Source organism: Rhipicephalus sanguineus, chromosome 5 (genome assembly GCF_013339695.2).
Source record: "Rhipicephalus sanguineus isolate Rsan-2018 chromosome 5, BIME_Rsan_1.4, whole genome shotgun sequence".
Classification (NCBI taxonomy): domain Eukaryota; kingdom Metazoa; phylum Arthropoda; class Arachnida; order Ixodida; family Ixodidae; genus Rhipicephalus; species Rhipicephalus sanguineus.
The window spans coordinates 73213005-73231669 of NC_051180.1; the positions used below are offsets into that span (position 1 = coordinate 73213005).

Here is an 18665-nt window from a genome sequence, read left to right on the forward strand (position 1 = left end):
GCATGTATAAGTGAGGATGTTTACCCATTAAAAACATTAATCCACAAAGTAGTACAGCAAGATACTATTCCCACATAACGCACAAGAACAGTATCTGCCCTTATGTTTGCTTAACTGCTGAACACCCCTCTACTTGAGGGTGCACAGCGGTGACAAATGTCAAAAGGGAACAAAAGTTGAAGGACACTTTGTAAATTCCAAGGTGTGTTCGGCGAAAGCCTGTGTCCATTGCACTGGCAGTGTCACCTACAGCCGCTTCCCTGGCCTTGGTGCCCGGTGACATGTCAGCCCGCTGCATGCGCATTCGCTCATTCTTTGTGGCGTTTGGTATCGGAGGAATCCACATTCTTGGGGCGCTTCTCCAAACCGCTTGCCGTGAAATCATCAGCGGGCTGCTTGGGAGCCATCCGACCAACTCGACTGCTGCAACGAGATGTCTGACGAAGGAATGTTGCCGCGCGCCACTGTGCCATCATGTGATTGCTGAGAGAGTTTGAGGGGGCACGGACGGTCGGACGTCGCCGCTGTGCCATCACGTGATTGCTGAGAGAGTGTAAGGGGGAGAGGTCACAGCTGGCACCGTTCCAGGGCACAGACGGACAGACGCGATTATGAGACATTAGCTGAAGAGGACACTGTAAATGGAACTACGACAACTTCAAATACTTGGAGTAGCATATCTTGCAAAGGGGAGTGCACAAGCAGTGTGAAAAGGAGGAGAGACTGGACAGGAAAGACTATTCTGCATTGCTTCTGTGTTCCACTTTGCAATGTATGTCAGACCAATTGGACCAGCATACTTGTACTATACTAGGACAAATCTTTCAGAAAGCCTTTCTGTCACCAGAAAAGCTATTTGATTTTACCTATCTGAGTTCTTTCACAAGCGATTCATGCAGAGCACACATGACAAGAAAGTCAGATTTTATGAGTGATTCTTTTCTGATTAAAACAAAATGTCCTTATACATACAGATGTACCTGCAAGCAACACTTTGAAAAATGAATAAATAACTCGGCACATAAGAGGGACAGGAATACAGCCATGAGGGATATTCCAGTTTCATAACACTCATAGGAGTTTTACTATTTCATGAGAAAACCCTAAGAAATTGAAACAGGTCACCAGAAAGATGGAAGTGCACTATGAAATAAAGTCTTGGCTACAGTAGTGCAAGGGCTTTGCTATGCATAACGTGACCTATGTTTCTTTTTTATAAGCAGTTGAAAACGATCTGCTCAAACTTCACAGCAGTCACATGTTATATTGTGCATTGCTCATTGCATCAAACTTGGCATTAGCACTTGCCGAGCTTTTCAAATGAAAAATTTGGAATTTTTCTTTCGTGTGCCCCATTCTCGGCGTCCACATTGTAGCCCCAGTAGAATTACGAAGGCCATGCTTCGTTGTGATGCACACAATGAGGGGACAAGGTAGCGTAACAGCTGCCATGTTTGGACATTGGTTACCTCGAGAGCTGCAGGTGAAGGCAACATTTCTGCTCTTGACAAACCAGGCAAGTAAAAGTATAAAGCAGAGATGTCAGTTACAGAAGGGGGTGGCAGAGGAATGTTCTACACCTTCCACTCCCTTCTTGGCAAAATGGAAAACCTATATGCTTCAGGTGCCATATGTTATATTGAACAATTTAAATTGTAAAGTGCAATCATGCTAGGAAGCTTGAGCAAAAGCAAATTTTCAACAAGAGCAAAACCTTCTTAATGCTTCCAAGGAAAAAAATCAGTGTACTGTAGTTTACACAATAACCACCGTCGCATAAGCTAGTAATAAGTTACTGAGCTTATATAAATGTATTGAGCTGCTAATAGCGGTAACCAAGCAAACTGTTCGTTGTTCGCAAACAAAGGTAACAAGTGTACAGACAACAGCAAAATATGACTACTGAAACATCCTTCAAGTGCTTAAATTATATAGAGTGGTGACATCTATGAGCACTTTACTGGTTTATGGGACACTAAAGTGAAACATTAAATCAGTTTAGACAGATAGATTACTCTTTCGTACCTCTACTGTCATTAATTTTGCCATCACAGGTTAATTATTAAAAGAAGAAATGAAGGTCAAAGCTTCATGTCTGACTTTCGTGCCGAAGTGTCAGCATGTTAACGTAAGTGTGAAGTGGCAAATTTCAGTCTTTATTGCGTATTTTGGCCATACTGAATCAACGAAATTTTGTGAAACTTGCTATGGTAAGGCTTTGTGTCCCTTAGAACACAATGTAAATGGTTTTAGCAACAAACAATTATGTAGGCCCCAGCAGATGCGGTTAAAATTTATGACGTCACAGCAAGCTGTTGCGGGAACTTCACGGCTGTGTTGCAACCTGCACTTTCTTTTCACGCATTTTCTCGCTTACCAAGTGTCATGTCACGGAAAGAGCAGTGTTTTAAGTATTGCGAAATTGTTAATTACTCATAAAAGAAAAATGGTTTTTCTCTTTAGTGCCCCTTTAACGTAGCCAAGCTAGGAAAACAAGAGTAGACCAATCACTTTTACAGAGCTCATGTTCGCAACATAAAAACAAGGCATAGCTGACTAGCTGCAGTCTATTCTTGTGAAATGGCAGATGACAAAAAAAAAAAAAAAGCTCTTATTGAACTTGTAAAGGCCTGGTGAAACATCAAGCAATAATTTCTTTTTCATCACCTGTCACAGGTATTAAAGAGAGTCACAACAGGCGAGTTAAAGGTCAGAACTGGTGCCAAGTGCAGGCACTGGCCTCCTTCACAACCCTTACACTATGACACCCTAAAAATAGTTGCACCATTTCCTTTTGGGGTTTACTTTTGCCACAAAACAGTAATCATCATCTACCATGTGTGCCGTGTGCGTTAAAAATTGCACTTGTCAGGATACCTCACGTCCTCTCACTTATTTATCAGATAGAAAAAAAAAACATCCATCTGACAAATAAAGAGGGCTGCCAGCATTGATTAGAAATGGCAGTAACAGGTGTATATTTAATTTTTCCATCCCAAAGTTACATTGCTTGCGCCTTAACAAGCCATGCCAATGCAGAAGTGTGTAGTGCGTACATGCATGGTCTTGTGAACAAGCCAGAGAATAAGCTGGGTAGGGAGACCAAGGTATGTTGTGAGGAGTGCCAAGCAACTTTGAGCAGCAACACGCTTGAACATATACCACATAAAGTCAAATGAATTCAATAGGCTTGTGTGAATAGTAAATTTTAGGTTCGAAGCGAATAGTGATTTGGATCGAATTCGAATAGTATATATCACATATTGTAAAGAAAAATGAGCGTATTTGTGATGACCCAACTAACCTGCACAATATTTTGAATACTGAAATAAGGCACGTGCAAATGTCATTCTTTTTGGTTCAAAGGAAAGTGGAAGCAACTTTGAATAGTAGCAGGATTTGACTCTCGGTAGAATGCAAGTGATAACCTGTAAAATGTGTTGCATTTTAAAATGTAACGCATTTTACTTAACACATTTTACTTAGAGCATATAAGCCGGTATAACGAGCTTTTAAACCTAAAAAATGATTAATCGATGTGAGGGTACTTAGATCATTCAACCTTGAAGTGGGGCTTTGCGGCAGTGTGGATTTCCCCTGGAGAGGTGTATTCACGGTAGAGCACCCCTGCACTTCCGTGCAACCTCTTTTACAGGGGGTTAACGCGGTTTATGTGTTTATTCGTTCGTTTCGAAGCAAATTCGAATACTGTAATATTAGTTCGAATATTCGAACTGCTCGAATATTCGCACAAGCCTAGAATTCAAGCTAAGAGATCTCTTAACATTTAAGTTTTTAATCACAGCTACACATCACTAAAGCGTCCTATCAATTTAGCACATTGATAAAAAGTCTACTGCCTTTCCACGATTCCTTTATTTTTAGAATTCTTGCCTCAGCACAAGAGACTAATTGTCTATACAATATTCCAGAGAACTTTGGCCATCAGTGTTACCTAAAACCAGTGGTAGTAAGCTTCTGTATCTCAAGTCTTAGTGCAGACAAAATAACTTACAAATGTTGTTGGCTTACTATGGCTGTGAACAACCAAAAAAACTGAGCTTCTCGATTCCTTTCATTCAAACTCCAGCCTACATTGCATCCTTGTGCGTGCATTCGTCAACCAATTTCAAGAGTTATTAAGGGTCATTCTGTAAATTAGCAGAGAGCATAGTTACAGCTGTGCAATGTCAATGTGTTCTCTGTGTCAGTAGGGTATTAGTAATTGATTTGCAATGATGTAAAGCTAGCGATGTCCGAGATGAATGCTCAGCTATTCCCAGAGCAAATCAAGGAGCTGCGTGACTGGAATTCTCTTGGATCTGAGCCGTACCCTCAGCACGAAGGTGATGGCATCTCCGAGAAACCTGAATAAGCCAGGCAAAGGTGTTTCATGCTCTCAATTTCCACGAGATAAACATAATGTCCATTGCTACAGCACTAGAATAAAACCAGCCAAATGCACTTTAAGTTACCAAATCAGTAACTTTATGAATAGATTCACTTATACCTTATTACAGGAAGGATAAAATTGCTGTGCCAAGCATTGCATGTTTGAAACTGATGCATGCAAGGTCATACACTCGCTGCATCATTTTGGTGGCTAACACAACACACATGTGTCTACTAAGTCCATTCTTTTTACATATGAGAGGAAGCCATCAGAACAGAAAAACAATAAAGTAACCCACTTTCTTAAATAATTGGGCTCGTTACTGTCTCTTATTTGAAGAGCGCAAGTACCAAAAATGAAAGCACAGCATCCCACTGAAACCAACATGACCTACATTCCGAGGGCCCATGATACCACCGCTAATGGCCTAATCTGCCCATTAATAGTCTAATTGACCGACAGCAAGCCTATACAGTGACATGCAGTTACTAAACAGTCATGCACATGCAACACCTATTACAATGTTGCTTTAAAGAATTAGTGACAGCAGCACCCACAAATGAACTTGATGAATGTCAAAAAACCAGCCCAGTGCATAGTCAGTTAGCCGCAGCATGCACCTTGTCATAATTCCTCCTACAATTTTCCTTAACCTTGATGCATCACCGATTATTTTTCTATTATCGGATTTTAAACATATTCCTTACACCTTTTAAAATAGAACTATTGCTCTGAACATTGGCAATGTTGCATCAACTCCGTCGCAGAGGACAAAGTGAAAGGTAACTCAGCAGACAGACCTCTGACTACGGTCCTCTCCATCTTTGAATAAAGCACGCAAATTCTTTCCCCCTGCCTCTTGTTAACAGCCTTCACTGCCCACTTGCATGCCCGGTTGCACTGTTTGGATTTAACCCACCTTGCCCATTATTTGCTGAAACTCTGCTACAACAGTGTTAAGCTAGCTTATCTCTTCATTTCCTCAAGTTTTTCTTAAGAGTTTAAGAAGAAGCAGGCTCAAAGTTCTCGGGCACAAAATCATTCAAGCATGCACTGTGAAGAGAAATCTGAGAAAGATAACAAGGTGCAGTGGGAGAACGCTTCTTAGGTGATGTTGGTGTGAGACAGCCAAGCTTCTTAATACGCCATAAACTTCACATCATGTTGGACTAATAGTTACACCAATTTCTAACTTTTACTTGAAGCAGCTTCAAATGACATGGAATCCACCACAACTGAATTTAATTAGCAAGAAATTGTATAAGCTCACTTAGTCTAGTCCTGCATACATAACATGGAGGCCTCAGTCCAACAGAGTAGATAAATTTCACAACAGCTAAAACATGCCGCACACACAACCGTGACATAGTAAATTTGCTTTTAATGCGAGAGAGAGAGAGAGATTCCCCCAGCTTATTCACAAAATAAATTGTTCCCAAGCTGGTTAAGAGACTAGATTCTCGTCGTCAAATGTGCACATTGCTGACAATGCACCTGAATACTGCACAACTGCATCACTTGGCCTGCTTATGAAATACGAAGCAAAAACAAAAAAGCTCACGCCACCCAAGCATATAGCAGCCTAAAAGAATGCATCAGGGTAATGATATGTTATAGTAAAGGGATAATATCATACAGCAGACTTTCATCAATTCAACACATGTTAATTTGACACCCCCTGAAAATACCCGACCATCGGCCATGCTCTTTCCAGAGGCCAAGGTTTTCCTTACATTAGTCCCTGCCCAGATAATTCAAACCTAATTGCTTAGCACTTAGGTGCCTGACCACAAGAATGATGCCAATCACGACATTGGTGGCCATAGCAGGTAAACTCTGCATATTTCCTATGTTTTTCCAGAGTGTCAAAACTTTATGACTGCCACATACTCGTCTTAATGAAATCAGGTATGCACTGGATTAGGTTTAAGGCATTTTACCACTGGGTAAATACTGCTACGTATAGGAGCAGGACTTTCTTTTCTGCATCTTCAGGATGATAACATTCTGTCAGCCCCGTCAAGAGTGAATTAATGAAAGTTGACTGTACTTATGCACATTTATGATGTCGTTCAATAAGCAAGTCATAGCAATGCCTACAGTTACACAAGTAGCAGACAAAGAAATTCAGAGCTCGTCACTTGTTGGTCTGCACTTTTGAGAAGATACACTCAAGCTACTGTAACTGCAACAAAATTTCTGACAGCATATAAAACATAATTTCAAGTAGTGTAGATATGGAGGAACCTCCATGCAAAATATGATGCTTGAAATGCAAGCAGAATACGCACCATTATTTCATACACTTGCAGACACTTTGTCTGCAATACCTTGTTCCTTGGCATTACCCTACCTACAATTCATCTTCAAGACTTCCACATCACATAACACAAGAACGCTTTCATACATATGCTACCCTTACATTCCGACAACAGTTCGACCTGTGATCACACATACTGAACAGTCTTTGCCTTCACGTTTGTCACGCGTGCCATTCACTAAACAGGCCTCAGTCAAACAAAACTGGATAGTGACACAGCAATCGTTGCGTAACTGAGATGCACACACCCGACAGTTGCTCGAGCATTCACACATGCTCACCGTACACCAACATAAAAGAGCCCCTCACCAAGTGCCACTGCAAATTTCAGTTGTACGCTGGAAGTCGTAAAGGCACCATATCTAGGAAGCAGTTAACCGAAATGATTTTTCGAATAGGACTGAGCTGTCCTGTTATCGTGCCACCAAGAGGTGAGCATCAAGGAGTCAAAAGGTGAGTGCCCAATTTTGGCGCGATTAGCATTCTCAAGTAGCATTTATTCTCTGCCTGCTTCCATACCGGTGCTAAGGGACCACGTCACATTTACGTGTTGAGCCTTGCCTCCTTTATTTTTTCCCTCTTCCTTCTTTGCTGCACTGGGCATTTCAGGTGATGGCATTGGAAGGTCCACATTGGACAATTAACTGAAGTCACGTGCCACAGTCAGTGACGGCCAGTCAGCTGCCATGGCCAGTGACAGCCAGCTATGTGCCATGGTCAGTGATGGTCAGTCACATCAGTGATGGTCAGTGATGGTCAGACGCAGCACGCAGCAAGTCATCGAGTGTAGTCTCCGATATGCGAGACCATTGTTCTGATAAAACAAACTTCAGTGCTGAGAATGCCCTCTCCACACTGGCCTGCGTTACTGCCACACCAAGGACCACTTGCATTAATATAAACAGCTCCAGTTGCCACTACTTTAGTTCTTCGTTAAATTTCAACAGATCTTCACTTTGAATTGCCTGCCTGAGATAAGCACTTTCCTGAAATATATATTTATGCTCACGTTACATGACCTTGGTTGTTCTGGATTGATAACTTTTCCCTTGAATTGAAAACCGATACAAAATATTTCGGTTTTGCTTTAGAACGAAATAGTAGATAATGTTTCGGTGATGTTTTTGTTCTGGTCAAAAATATAGTTTATGTATTTTTTTTTCTGCTCCGTTCTGATACACTGCATGCCATGAACAGTGACGCTGCAAGTAGCACAACATGTGTAGAGGAATTTGAGCATACAAACTGAATTCTCGCACTTGAAGCATGGCTCCTTCGAGAAAAAAAAAAACGAGCAGCCTCGCATATGAAATTTCTACCTTTACATTCCGCACACCTGCTTTATACTTAGTAAGTGCAATCACCACTGCATGATATATGCATTGTGCTAGTTTGCCTGCAGTGGTAAAACTTTGTGAGGGGCACTTTTGGAGGAAGCTTTCTAACTCAACTTCTTGTGTTAAATACTTGGGAATGCAGAGATTGTTTTTACAAGACAACTGCTACACCAGATTTCATGGGGAATGTTGAATTTAGGAGAAAAAAAAACATAAAAGGCATATTTTTATTTTGGCCACTGTATTGCCATAGAAATCGTTAGAAAAAGCAAAACTGAAAAAAAAAAAACTCAGTTCAGAGTTCCGTGACACTGAAACAAGCAACAGTATGACATTCGTGTAAGCATCTATTTTTCTCACTAAAATGTACAAATTTGATGCCTTATAAACTGTTCTGGTATATACGACTAAATTGGGAGCAGCACTTTACCAATTTGTTTATAACAGTAACAGTTTCATATAAGCTGCAAACACGCGCCCCACATTTTGTCTTTGACAGATGCAATCTACAAGACTGGGCTATCCGTTTCTGATGCATAATTACAATTTGTGAACTCTCATGCTTTTATTCTTAAAGGGGCCCAGCAATACTTTTCCAAGCATGATTATAATTATATAAAAGCTGCGCTACAGTTACTGCGAAATACGAAGTTAGGGGGGAGACACTACTAACCACTACTACTGGACACTACTAACCGTCTAATGGATTCATCAAAAAAGCTTATTGCCTCACGAACTGGCTGCCGCAAAAATGTTTAGAATCCGTTAAGTACGAGCGTAGTTACAGGGATTTGTCGCACGCTTCAAGCGCATTCTCTCTCCTTCTGTACTAGTGAGTGCACTGAAAGCTACGCTGCGAAGGGGATCACAAGGGGGCAAGAAGATGCGCCCCTTCGTCAGAGCGTGTCATGACCTTAGCACTTTCTTTTAATTCTTTTCTTCGAATGCACGGCTTACTTTTAGTGTTATCTTAAGCGTACACGGTGGCATCGTGCGGTGGCCACAGTAACTGTGCAGCTCACAATGCTCAAATCAGCCAACAGCCATGGACTTCGGGTACATGGCACAGTAATTTGGGTATATGGCATCATTTGTAGAGAGAAGAGGGAGCGACCTTTAGCTGATTTTAAGAACTAACTGTAAATTCAAGGCCACGCGCTGCGTTATAATGTTTCGCTCGCGTGTTCTCAGGAGCATCGACTACCGATCAGCAGCGTTTTCTGACCATGCTGAAAAAGTGCTGCAGGGCCCCTTTAAGAAACTTGCTCATTTATGGTAATTACAAAAAAAAAAAAGAAAGAGGCATTACATAAAAATTCTGCTTCCTAGTATTGGTAGAATTCAGCTTCCCCTCTAAAAAGCGAAAATTTTGATTTAAATCATGGCAACAAAGTCAAGAGCTTCAATCATTTTTTTGCTTCTCACTGGCATCACCTCAGCAACTTCAGTTGCCGAGATATCTAGCATTAATCTTTATTCCTGTTTCTTACGAATCTAGTCAAACATTTTAAAGCATGCAGTGAATTATATTGGACACATCATATCTTCTTGCTTGATCCCTTTCTTAATTACAACTTTTTGGCTTTCCTTGTGGAGAAGCAGGGTGGCTGTGAATTTTTCCATCACAAGGATACATTTTAGGTCTTCAACGTGTTCTGACACCAATTTTCGAAGCAGAGTTTGCTCTGCCATAAAAATCTCCCGTAGGCTGAGACGGCTCTGAGCAAGTGTGAAGCTCAGTAAATGCTGATAAGATATTTTATTCCGACATTAAAGGGACACTAAAGGCAAATAACAATTTATGTCAGAGTGAAAGCTCAATGTATGACAAAGTCTAAAACGGCAATATTATCAACAGCAGTGCCCTACTTACCGAGAAATTAAGCTAAATGTATCACATGATGAGCGCCACGAGTGGGACATTTTCGAAGTGACCCCAATGACGTGTGAGAGTCTGAATACAATTAATCACTAGTAATTAAACTAGCTGCAATAAGAAAAGAACCTTGCGTGCATCAAGAGATGTAATAAAATGCTGCTTGTTTGTTTCTGTTTGATTCATGGAAAAAAAAACCTCTTTGGCGTTGCCATGGGGAACGGCGCGTGTGGTTCAAAAGTTCCATTTTCGCCGAACTGTGCTTCGCCCGGCGCCCTGCTTTGCTCACGCGGTCGCGTCTCAGTGGTAGTTTCAGTATCGCGTACTGCCGCACATGTTTTGCACGCTCATAAAAGTCGCTCTGACAGAAAGTTCGACAAAATACCACATGCATGTGATGTTACCGGATGCCCGAATGATGCACGCTGCCAGTGCATGCCGCTGCGCAGTAAAGGCGGGCAACGTTGGGCACGGCAAGAGTGGCGTGCGAAATACCGCTTTCAGGCAGGTGATTTGAAGTGCGCTAATGCAATGCGGACCACTAAAACATGATTTTATTTCAAAATAAGCACTTCCTTGGCATAAAAGTAGCACTACGAGGTTTTTGGACCGCTATTTCAACAATCAACGTCAACTTAATATTTGCCTTTAGTATCCCTTTAAAGTCAATTTTCGCATGGCGCATCTACTTGACATCGACACTAGCGTGACGCCATGCTACACTATCAATTCTGGTGACTTCATGCACCAGCATGGCTAGTTGTGTTGATGTCAGGTACCAAAACATACAAAATAGCCGCTTGCATGTTGCTAACGGAGCCACGGTGTGCAGCGATCGTGGAAACGTCACGATATGTTGCGCGAGCACAGTACGACAATCTCATGCCATGCCGCGACATCAGGGTACAGTAGGAACTGAAACTAGCTTTTAAGAGCATGTTGTAATTAATTTTTTAGGGCACACTGACACCTACCAGTACATTTTCTAGGCTCTTGAGGGCTTGACCTTACATTTGATGCAAAAAAACAGCTGAAAATTTTCGTGTCATTGCCCCTTTAAAACATTCTGTGTAGAGAATCACAAGTTCCATAATAATAACTCTTGCTGTTTTACATGCAAAAACATGATATCATTATGAGACGTGCCTTAGTGGAGGGCTCCAGAAACTTTGAGGGCCTGGGGTTCTTTAACATGCAGCTAAATTTAACTACACGGGCCTCAAGTATATTGCCCCTATCGAAATGCAACTGCCTTGGCCAAGATTGAACCCATGTCTTTAGGGTCAGCAGCTGGGCATCATAACCACTGTACCACCACAGCGGCCAGTCACAAGTTTCTTAAATATAAAGTCTCCTCCACCTTTAATCAAGTTGACTGTTATGTCGTCTTCTCTGGCCGTCTTTCCGTCAATTTTAGGTACCACTAAATAATAAGTTCCTTATATAGCTTATCGAGTAAAAGTTTTTAATATAGCTAAAATTTCAAGTGGGCATTCAGTCCAGAGCACCAACTCAACAAAATGTGGGCAGAAATAATCCACACCAGTCTCCCGAGATGGCCTCAGAAATACCTCTGGTTTACAACAGTCAACCTGCATACCACAGGCCAATTCATCCACCAAACTTTCCTTCAACAAATTCATACAAATTCAACCAAGTTTTCTCACATGCTATTGAAAAGCTCTTTCCCACGTGGTGCAAGCAAACACACAGTCTTTTCCTTGCAGCCACTTCTGTCATGAGCACTAAGCCGAAGACAGAGCCGGTCCCACGGGCTCGTAGCGCACCACCGACTGCCGTATGGCTGTAGCCGTCGTGTTGTGGGTCTTGCGGAGGTGTCTGGAAGCTGCGCCCGTACTTGCAAAAGAGCGCGGACAGACGGGACACGAGAATGGCCGCAGTACAATGTGCGCCCGTTCGTGGCCTGCCAGGCCTGCTCGGGACTGAAAGCTGGCTCCGCACTGCTTGCAAATGTGTTGTACCTGTACCGCTGGCTTATCAGTTCCGCCCGCTTCGTCGGTGCCACCTGGTAAAAAATAATGAAGAGCTTCACATGCACAGTTTACGTTTACACGACGTGTAAAGTGAAACCGGCATGGCACTGCAAGTGCGTACATTTCCCAAGTGACTCACACTCAAGTTGAACACCATTCCACTATCGCTTATCAGTATTTTGCCCATTATCACTGTTTTTTTGTGCCCAATAGCACCATTCCACTACTCTTCTCACCTTCCTTCACCACTGCGATATGTGTGACGCACAGAGGCCCTTCCTGTTACAGGCTAAGTGAAGCAAAAATTCATGACTGCTGTGGAGATAGGTTTAGCGCAAAGCTTACCCTACGAGGCGACCGTGAAAAGACGCGACGTTCTCGACTGCCGCAGCGAACAAAGACGCTACGGCCGGGTTCGTCGACTCTGGCACGGCACAGAAAAGGCACTCGAGGCAGGATATCAACAAACAACATGGGTTTATTAACCCAAGATGCAGCACAGTACAACAGTCACGGGCTTGCAGGCCGTAAAGGGAACTCCGCAAGACCGATCGAGTACGCTTGTCGGCGGCGCTACGACCATCACACAAAGGGCAGCAGTCGAGCGCACTGACGAGAAGCCGCCTGCCAGAGCAGCGCGTCAACCACTCGTGCCAGCCTGAGTGCATCTGACGCGGGCAAGCCTGCGCCAGACAGAAGCGAGCTCAAGGGGGAAGGGAGTTGTCACTGGTGGCCGATGAGGACAGGCGCAGCGCAGTGACGTAGGCTAGCGGGGTGGGGTGAGTATGTCAAGACATGGGCGGACGCATGCCCGCGCGCCGGGAAGCCGACACATGGCTCGCACCAGACCAAGAGGCCTGGCGCTGCCGCCGTGGTCGCTATACTGCCGATTAACGGTGGTTCCCGGCGCTCGAGTAGCGCGGGGCCAGCACACGCGCTAGCTAGGGAACGAGGCGCCAAAGGGGAGGGCGCACTCGATTCCCACACTGCATAAAAAGTCTAGTTTCTTTCAGATTGTATAAATATGGAGGAGACTCTGTGTGAGATATGGGATTTGAAGAACATGAAGAAGCATCATGAAAGCTCATGAAAACAGTCATATTTAATACTGAAGCTGAAAAAAAGAAATGCGGCAGCATTACTGTTAGCCGAAATTGACACATGACGACATCACCTAGGATCTCTTCGGCATGGCCTCCGAGATACAGAGGGTGCTGAACAGTCCCAGAGGCAACGTGCCTGGACCTATGTCACAGCAACACACACCAGCTGCATGAGGTCTGTTTAAAGGGGTACTGACACAAAATTTCGCGGCCGAGATAGCCTGCTGGATCGATTCCCGTGTACGTGCGTGTACCATCTGCAAAATATCGACAGCGAATAAAGCTTGGAAGGTATTTTATATGAATTTTGAAGTCCGCGAGCGCGATCCAGCATTATAGGCCGCACCTAGTGCATTGACACCCTCGGAGGTGACCCGAGGTGACCCCCCTACTTCCCCTACGTAACCGTTGCAGCCGGTACAAGTTACGATGACGTCATAGCCGCCATTTCTGTTTTGACGCGCTTCCCGACGAATCGCTCCTCGCCAGCGGGTCAAACCTGAAGTGATTCGCCACGTCGAAAATTCCTTCGATCCCCGCCGCAAGAAAATCGTCGCCATCAGACTACGATGAGCCCGACGACGACAGACCGTGCAGAAATGCGTCACTGTTCTTTGTGCTCACGTGACCGAGCGTTTCACTCGCTAGGTGGTGATAGTTGCACCCGGCGGCTTGTCGTTTTTGGAGCTCTGTCAAACCGAAACTGAGGCTGTGTCGGTAATGAGGAGCTTGTAATTATTTATCTGTCGCGCGCTCCAGCAAACGATGTGCCGTGTTATGACTAACAGGCCCCCAGCAACACATTGCAACAAAAAAACGCGGGGCGAAAGTTTTTGTGTCAGGACTCCTTTAACCTAAATGCTATGTTGTTGTTGTTCAGAAGATACCGTATATTGATGATTATAAGTCGACGTTTTTTTCATAAAATGACCTTCCAAAATTTGGGGGTCGACCTATAATCGGTGTCGACTTATATGTGGAATCGTAAAGTCGACTTATCTGTGGGGTCCGACGAAAGGTCGTCGTCCTCGGATTTCCTGCTATTCGACGCATCGATAACACCAGCCGCAGAGGCAGTGGAGTCGCGGCAACAGCTATCTCCCAACGCGCGCGTGCCACTTCCGGAGCCGGACATTTTTGTGATCTGCCACGACGATCGCAAAACTATAGCAAAACCACGCGACATTAATGCGAACTGCTTGGGAAACACGGTCTCGAAAGCAGCATTTCAAACCTTTGATAGAGGGCGAACGATGCTCTATGAATAAAGAGGAATTTATCTTGCGATGCGCCCTGCAGTTTTGTTTTCATACAATAGAAACGATTCGTTGACAAACCATCGGCGTTCCACAGAAAAGCTGGCAGCGCCGTGCGGGCTGGCAACACATTGCGGGAAACTAAACCACATGACCAGTCACATGCGCCCACAAGCGTCTTCACGTCTTTTTGCACTCACGCCTGTTCGCCATTTCTGCATTTCGCTTCGCTTGCGAGCAGTGGTGTGCGCGATTTGCGACGCTGCCAAATGGACACCAAGATGCCACCGCTACGCCGGCAACAGTACAGCGCTTCTTTCAAGAGGCAAGCGATGCTCTACGCAGAGTCGGAAAGCAACGTTGAAGCAGGGCGCAAGTTTGATGTGTCGGAAAAGTGCATGAGGGAATGGAGAAAACAAAGGACCAAGATCTTTGCGTGCGCTGCTACACGCCGTTCCTTTCGTGGACCAAAGTCTGGACGATACCCTGCCGTTGAGGAGGCGGTTCGAGATTGGATTCACGACCAGAGAAGCAAGAGCCTGAGTGTTTGCTACGATGATATTGCTGCGGACAGCCATCAAAAGACCATTAGGCTGAAGACGACGACGACGACGATTTGGAGACTGTTGTGTGCTGCTGCCTTGCCTGAGCACTCTCCTGTAAATACACTTGTTTACAGCCTCTAGTCTTCGTCTCTTCACGTAACAATATTGAAGTAAAAGCACGTACTGCCGCGAAGGATATGTGCATCCCGCAAACAGAGTTCAACGTATCCAAGAAATGGGTGAATAATGCCTGGTATGGACTGCCAACCTACATGGTCCGTGTGGCGTTTTCCACGTGCGGCATTTCAGCACCACCGGCACCCGTTCCAACGGCGAGCAGGAGCAGTGGCTCACACGATGGCAATGACCGTGACTGCGTCCTTCTCTCAAGCGATGACAAGTCGTAAGCGATATTTCACCGGCAAATAAATGTTTCTTTGCATCACTCCCTCTTCTGAAAAACTTATTGGTGAGCTATGGCCGCAGCATGAGGCTGTGTTCGGAGTCAACTTTTTTTCCCCTAGAAGGGGTTGCAAGTTGGGGGGTCGACTTACAGTCGGCAATATATGGTAAATATGCAAGTACCAGCCTGGCTGCTTTGCCAGGATTGCTTAAATCATTGCTTACTTAGCCAAAGTGAAATTTCATAGCAGCTTGCCTTTAAACCAGTGTTGCTTTAATTTTTGCCTGGCAGGAAAAGGCGATCCTCGTATACCTTCTCATGCCTGTCCTCTCCACGACTCTCACATCTCCTAACGTTTGACTTTCCCATGTGACATGCAATGGTTGATATTGGTGTTGCAATTATGTGCCTACATGCTGGAAACAGTTGCACAAGTGTTCCTGATGCTAGGCACAGTCACAGCATAGCTCAAGAGCAACATGCTTCCTGCTCTTTGACTGCAAGACATGCATGCTTTATGAGAATCTGCCTCACAAAAGACTTCAGCGTGCAAGACTTGTACGAATGAACACACTTGTTCAGACACACTTTTGTTCGCAAGGACCACACTTGCAAATGAAGGCATCGGCACTGAGCAAGGGTTAACCTTCACTAGATGAACCTTAATTTCGCTTACAGAGTCTAGTTCTCATGGCACTTCCTTGGCATTTGATCAATCGACGAGCTTGATCGATGAACCTTTTATATCAGGAGATAGCTAACATGTTGTACAGAAGCGGTGAAATGCCATTTTTCTATGTTAATGCTAGCGTGCATGCCGTGCCCCTGGTCACCGAGAGCAGCCTTAGACGCCACGATTCTTGTTTAACAATCTTTCACTAACTGCTTGAATTCGGCCAGCGCAGATGTTTATTGAGAAATACCATTCAGCTGTACTCTTTCCATGCATGCGAGCTAAGAGTTCCACTTTTTCAAAGCTGGTGGTTTTTATAAAAAGGGTTGATGTCAATAACTCAATGACACTGAGGTTTCTAAATGATACAAGGAGTTTATTTTACATATTTTCAACTGGATTAAGGAGCTAAAAGAGGATCCGTCATCTTTTGTTGTTCGAACGTCTCTGCTCGGTTGCAGAGTCTGAAGAGCCGGCCACTCTCTCTCTCCCCCCTTCTTGTTGTCAGTGCTGTCCGGTCCAGCAAAAGGTCAGTAAGCCCAGCCATAATCCCATTCAGAGGCAGATTGCACAGGTGTCCCAACCACCCCAACACCCCCGTGGGAAAGCAGATGTCGGCCAGAGACACCGCAACGACCCGAGCGAAAGGGATTATCTTTAGCAGTGGCATACTAATGGCCTGCTTCAACACTTGTCGAGATATGCATTCAAGCTGATTACAGTCAAACCTCGTTAATACGTACCCGCTTTAAGCGTACTAACGGTTAAAACGTAGTTGCGATGAATCCCCGACTGAGTCTCATAGAGCCTGATGCATTCGCTGACCGCTTAAGCCGTAGTGCTTCGTCCTACGCCTACCGGTTAGTGCGTACCCTACGTACCGCGATAACTTTTTGTGCCATAAAATTTTACTGCGCCGCTGAACTTCCGGACCCCCCAAAGTGCCGCCAAAGGTTTTCCATCTTCGAGAAGTGCGTAGATCGGTCGATCGCCGATTCCGACTTCCGCGCGATTGCGACGACGCTTTTGCGAGTAAGCACCGGGAAAGAACGAAGGTGAGGCGGCGGCCACCGAAGAACGTGCTAGCATGACTTATCGCCGACAACCTTATCACAATAAGTATCTTCAGGTATCTGGTCGGGCTCGCGTGCGGCGCAGCACTGCTTTAAGCCTACTGCACGCTTTTAATAGGCGACAACCTGAACGCGCTGGTCCGCCGATCGTTGCCGCCTCGTTGTGCGGGGCCGTGTTCAAGCGCGCGCCGCTTTGTAGAAACGAAAGCAGCTCGCTGTTGCGGATTTGAGCGTTGCTGGTCGCGGGTTACGAGAAACCTCTTTGTATTGACGCTATCACGATAAACGCACGCGTACCTACAGCAAGCGTAGCGCTGTTGTAACCATACTGCACGCTTTTATTGGGCGACCACCCAAACGCGCTTCCGTCCGCTGCCAGCACCGCTAGAGCGTCGCAGAGTGCGCATCGCTTGCAGGAAGTTCGTCATCGCCGCCGGCGCGTTAACTGAACCAGCTACTCGCCGCATCTGTGCACGGTCGGAGCTAAGTGGGTACGAAGCACACTCCCACGACAAATGCGCGCGTGCAGTGCAGCAAGCAGCCCGGCAGTGACGGCGTGAGCCGAGAAGGCCACGCGCTGCACGCAACTAGCCAGGAGACGATCGGCTCCACGCAGCCGTACCGCGTTTCACTGAAACTGTCAGTTTTCGTTTAGTAGCAGATCGCGGTACAGACGCACACACACATAGCCGACACTGTCCGTTCCGTCGCTATGTCGGTCACTGCGTATACCGGACCCTGCAATAGTTCCGAAATGCTCCTTCGCGTCGCCACCGCGCGCTATCGGCACTACCGGACGGTCGTGCGAAAGTGCCAGAATCTTTTCTCCACTTTGGCAAAAACAAAGAAAACGCTTTGCAATGGGTAGTTTAGGCAATATTTGCTGTGGCACTGTATATATTTCTTTGCTGGCGGCGATGGCATATGCGAGGAGATGCAAAATTTTACTTGGTGGTTAATGCGTACTACCGTTTAGTGCGTAGTTAGGCGGCGTTCCCGGCAGGTACGCATTAACGAGGTTCCACTGTACTTAGACTAAGCAACATGCACAATAACATGTCAATTATGATATGAAACTTTGAGCGCAAATAAACAACACAGGACGAAGAAGGGAAACGCATACCACAAGCACTTGTTGTGTGTGTTTCCCTTCCTCGTCCTGCGTAGTTTATTTGCGCTCAAAGTTTCATATCATAATGCGATACTAACTAGCCCGCCTAGCTATCCTTAAAACATGTCAATGCTGATGTGCATGCCGTTACCTATGCACCTTATTTTATTTACCCTAAGTACTTACAGAAAGCATTATAAAGGGTGGGGTCTAACACAACAAAATATAATGTGCATATCAGGAAACATAAAATAATGAAAGCAATGGTAACAACAGCAACAAAATCATGCTGTCATAGCGCATAGAGAAGCATAATAAATAAGTAATAAGTGTAATGGTAGTAATAAACTCCAACAACTTGCAAAACAATTCTTACCTTCGCCATCACCACCATGTTCAGATGCCTGCTGTCCTCTGCTGTTCTTTGCTGGTAGGGTACAAAAAGATTGAGTGCATTACCAGACGTACAACTTCATAACTTTACTTACAAAGCAAGAGCTTTTTACCTCATAAAAATGCACGGTGTTCACATTAAAGGGCCCCTCACCAGGTTTGACAATTTTGAGCTAACACTGGGCGTT

At 44.8% G+C, this 18665-nt stretch overlaps 2 protein-coding genes across 6 annotated transcripts in view; one reads left to right on the top strand and one right to left on the bottom strand.

The window, feature by feature from the left end:
* Positions 1–18665, top strand: part of LOC119393777 (39S ribosomal protein L40, mitochondrial) — a 149324-nt gene that overhangs the window by 4553 nt on the left and 126106 nt on the right. The gene's annotated exons all lie outside the window — the stretch shown is intronic.
* The window catches only part of LOC119393771 (zinc finger protein 595), a 177524-nt gene continuing 159766 nt past the window's right edge, over positions 908–18665 (bottom strand). For 2 of the 3 annotated variants that reach the window (XM_049416345.1, XM_037660920.2), the window contains 2 exons: positions 18461–18511; positions 11603–11952 (listed from right to left, as the gene is read on the bottom strand). In XM_049416345.1, the coding sequence (XP_049272302.1) occupies positions 11672–11952; positions 18461–18511 (332 nt within the window). In that variant the 3' untranslated portion in view covers positions 11603–11671. Of the gene's footprint in view, positions 6641–11602; positions 11953–18460; positions 18512–18665 lie in introns of those variants that run through there. The other variant, XR_007416373.1, reaches the window with a different exon arrangement.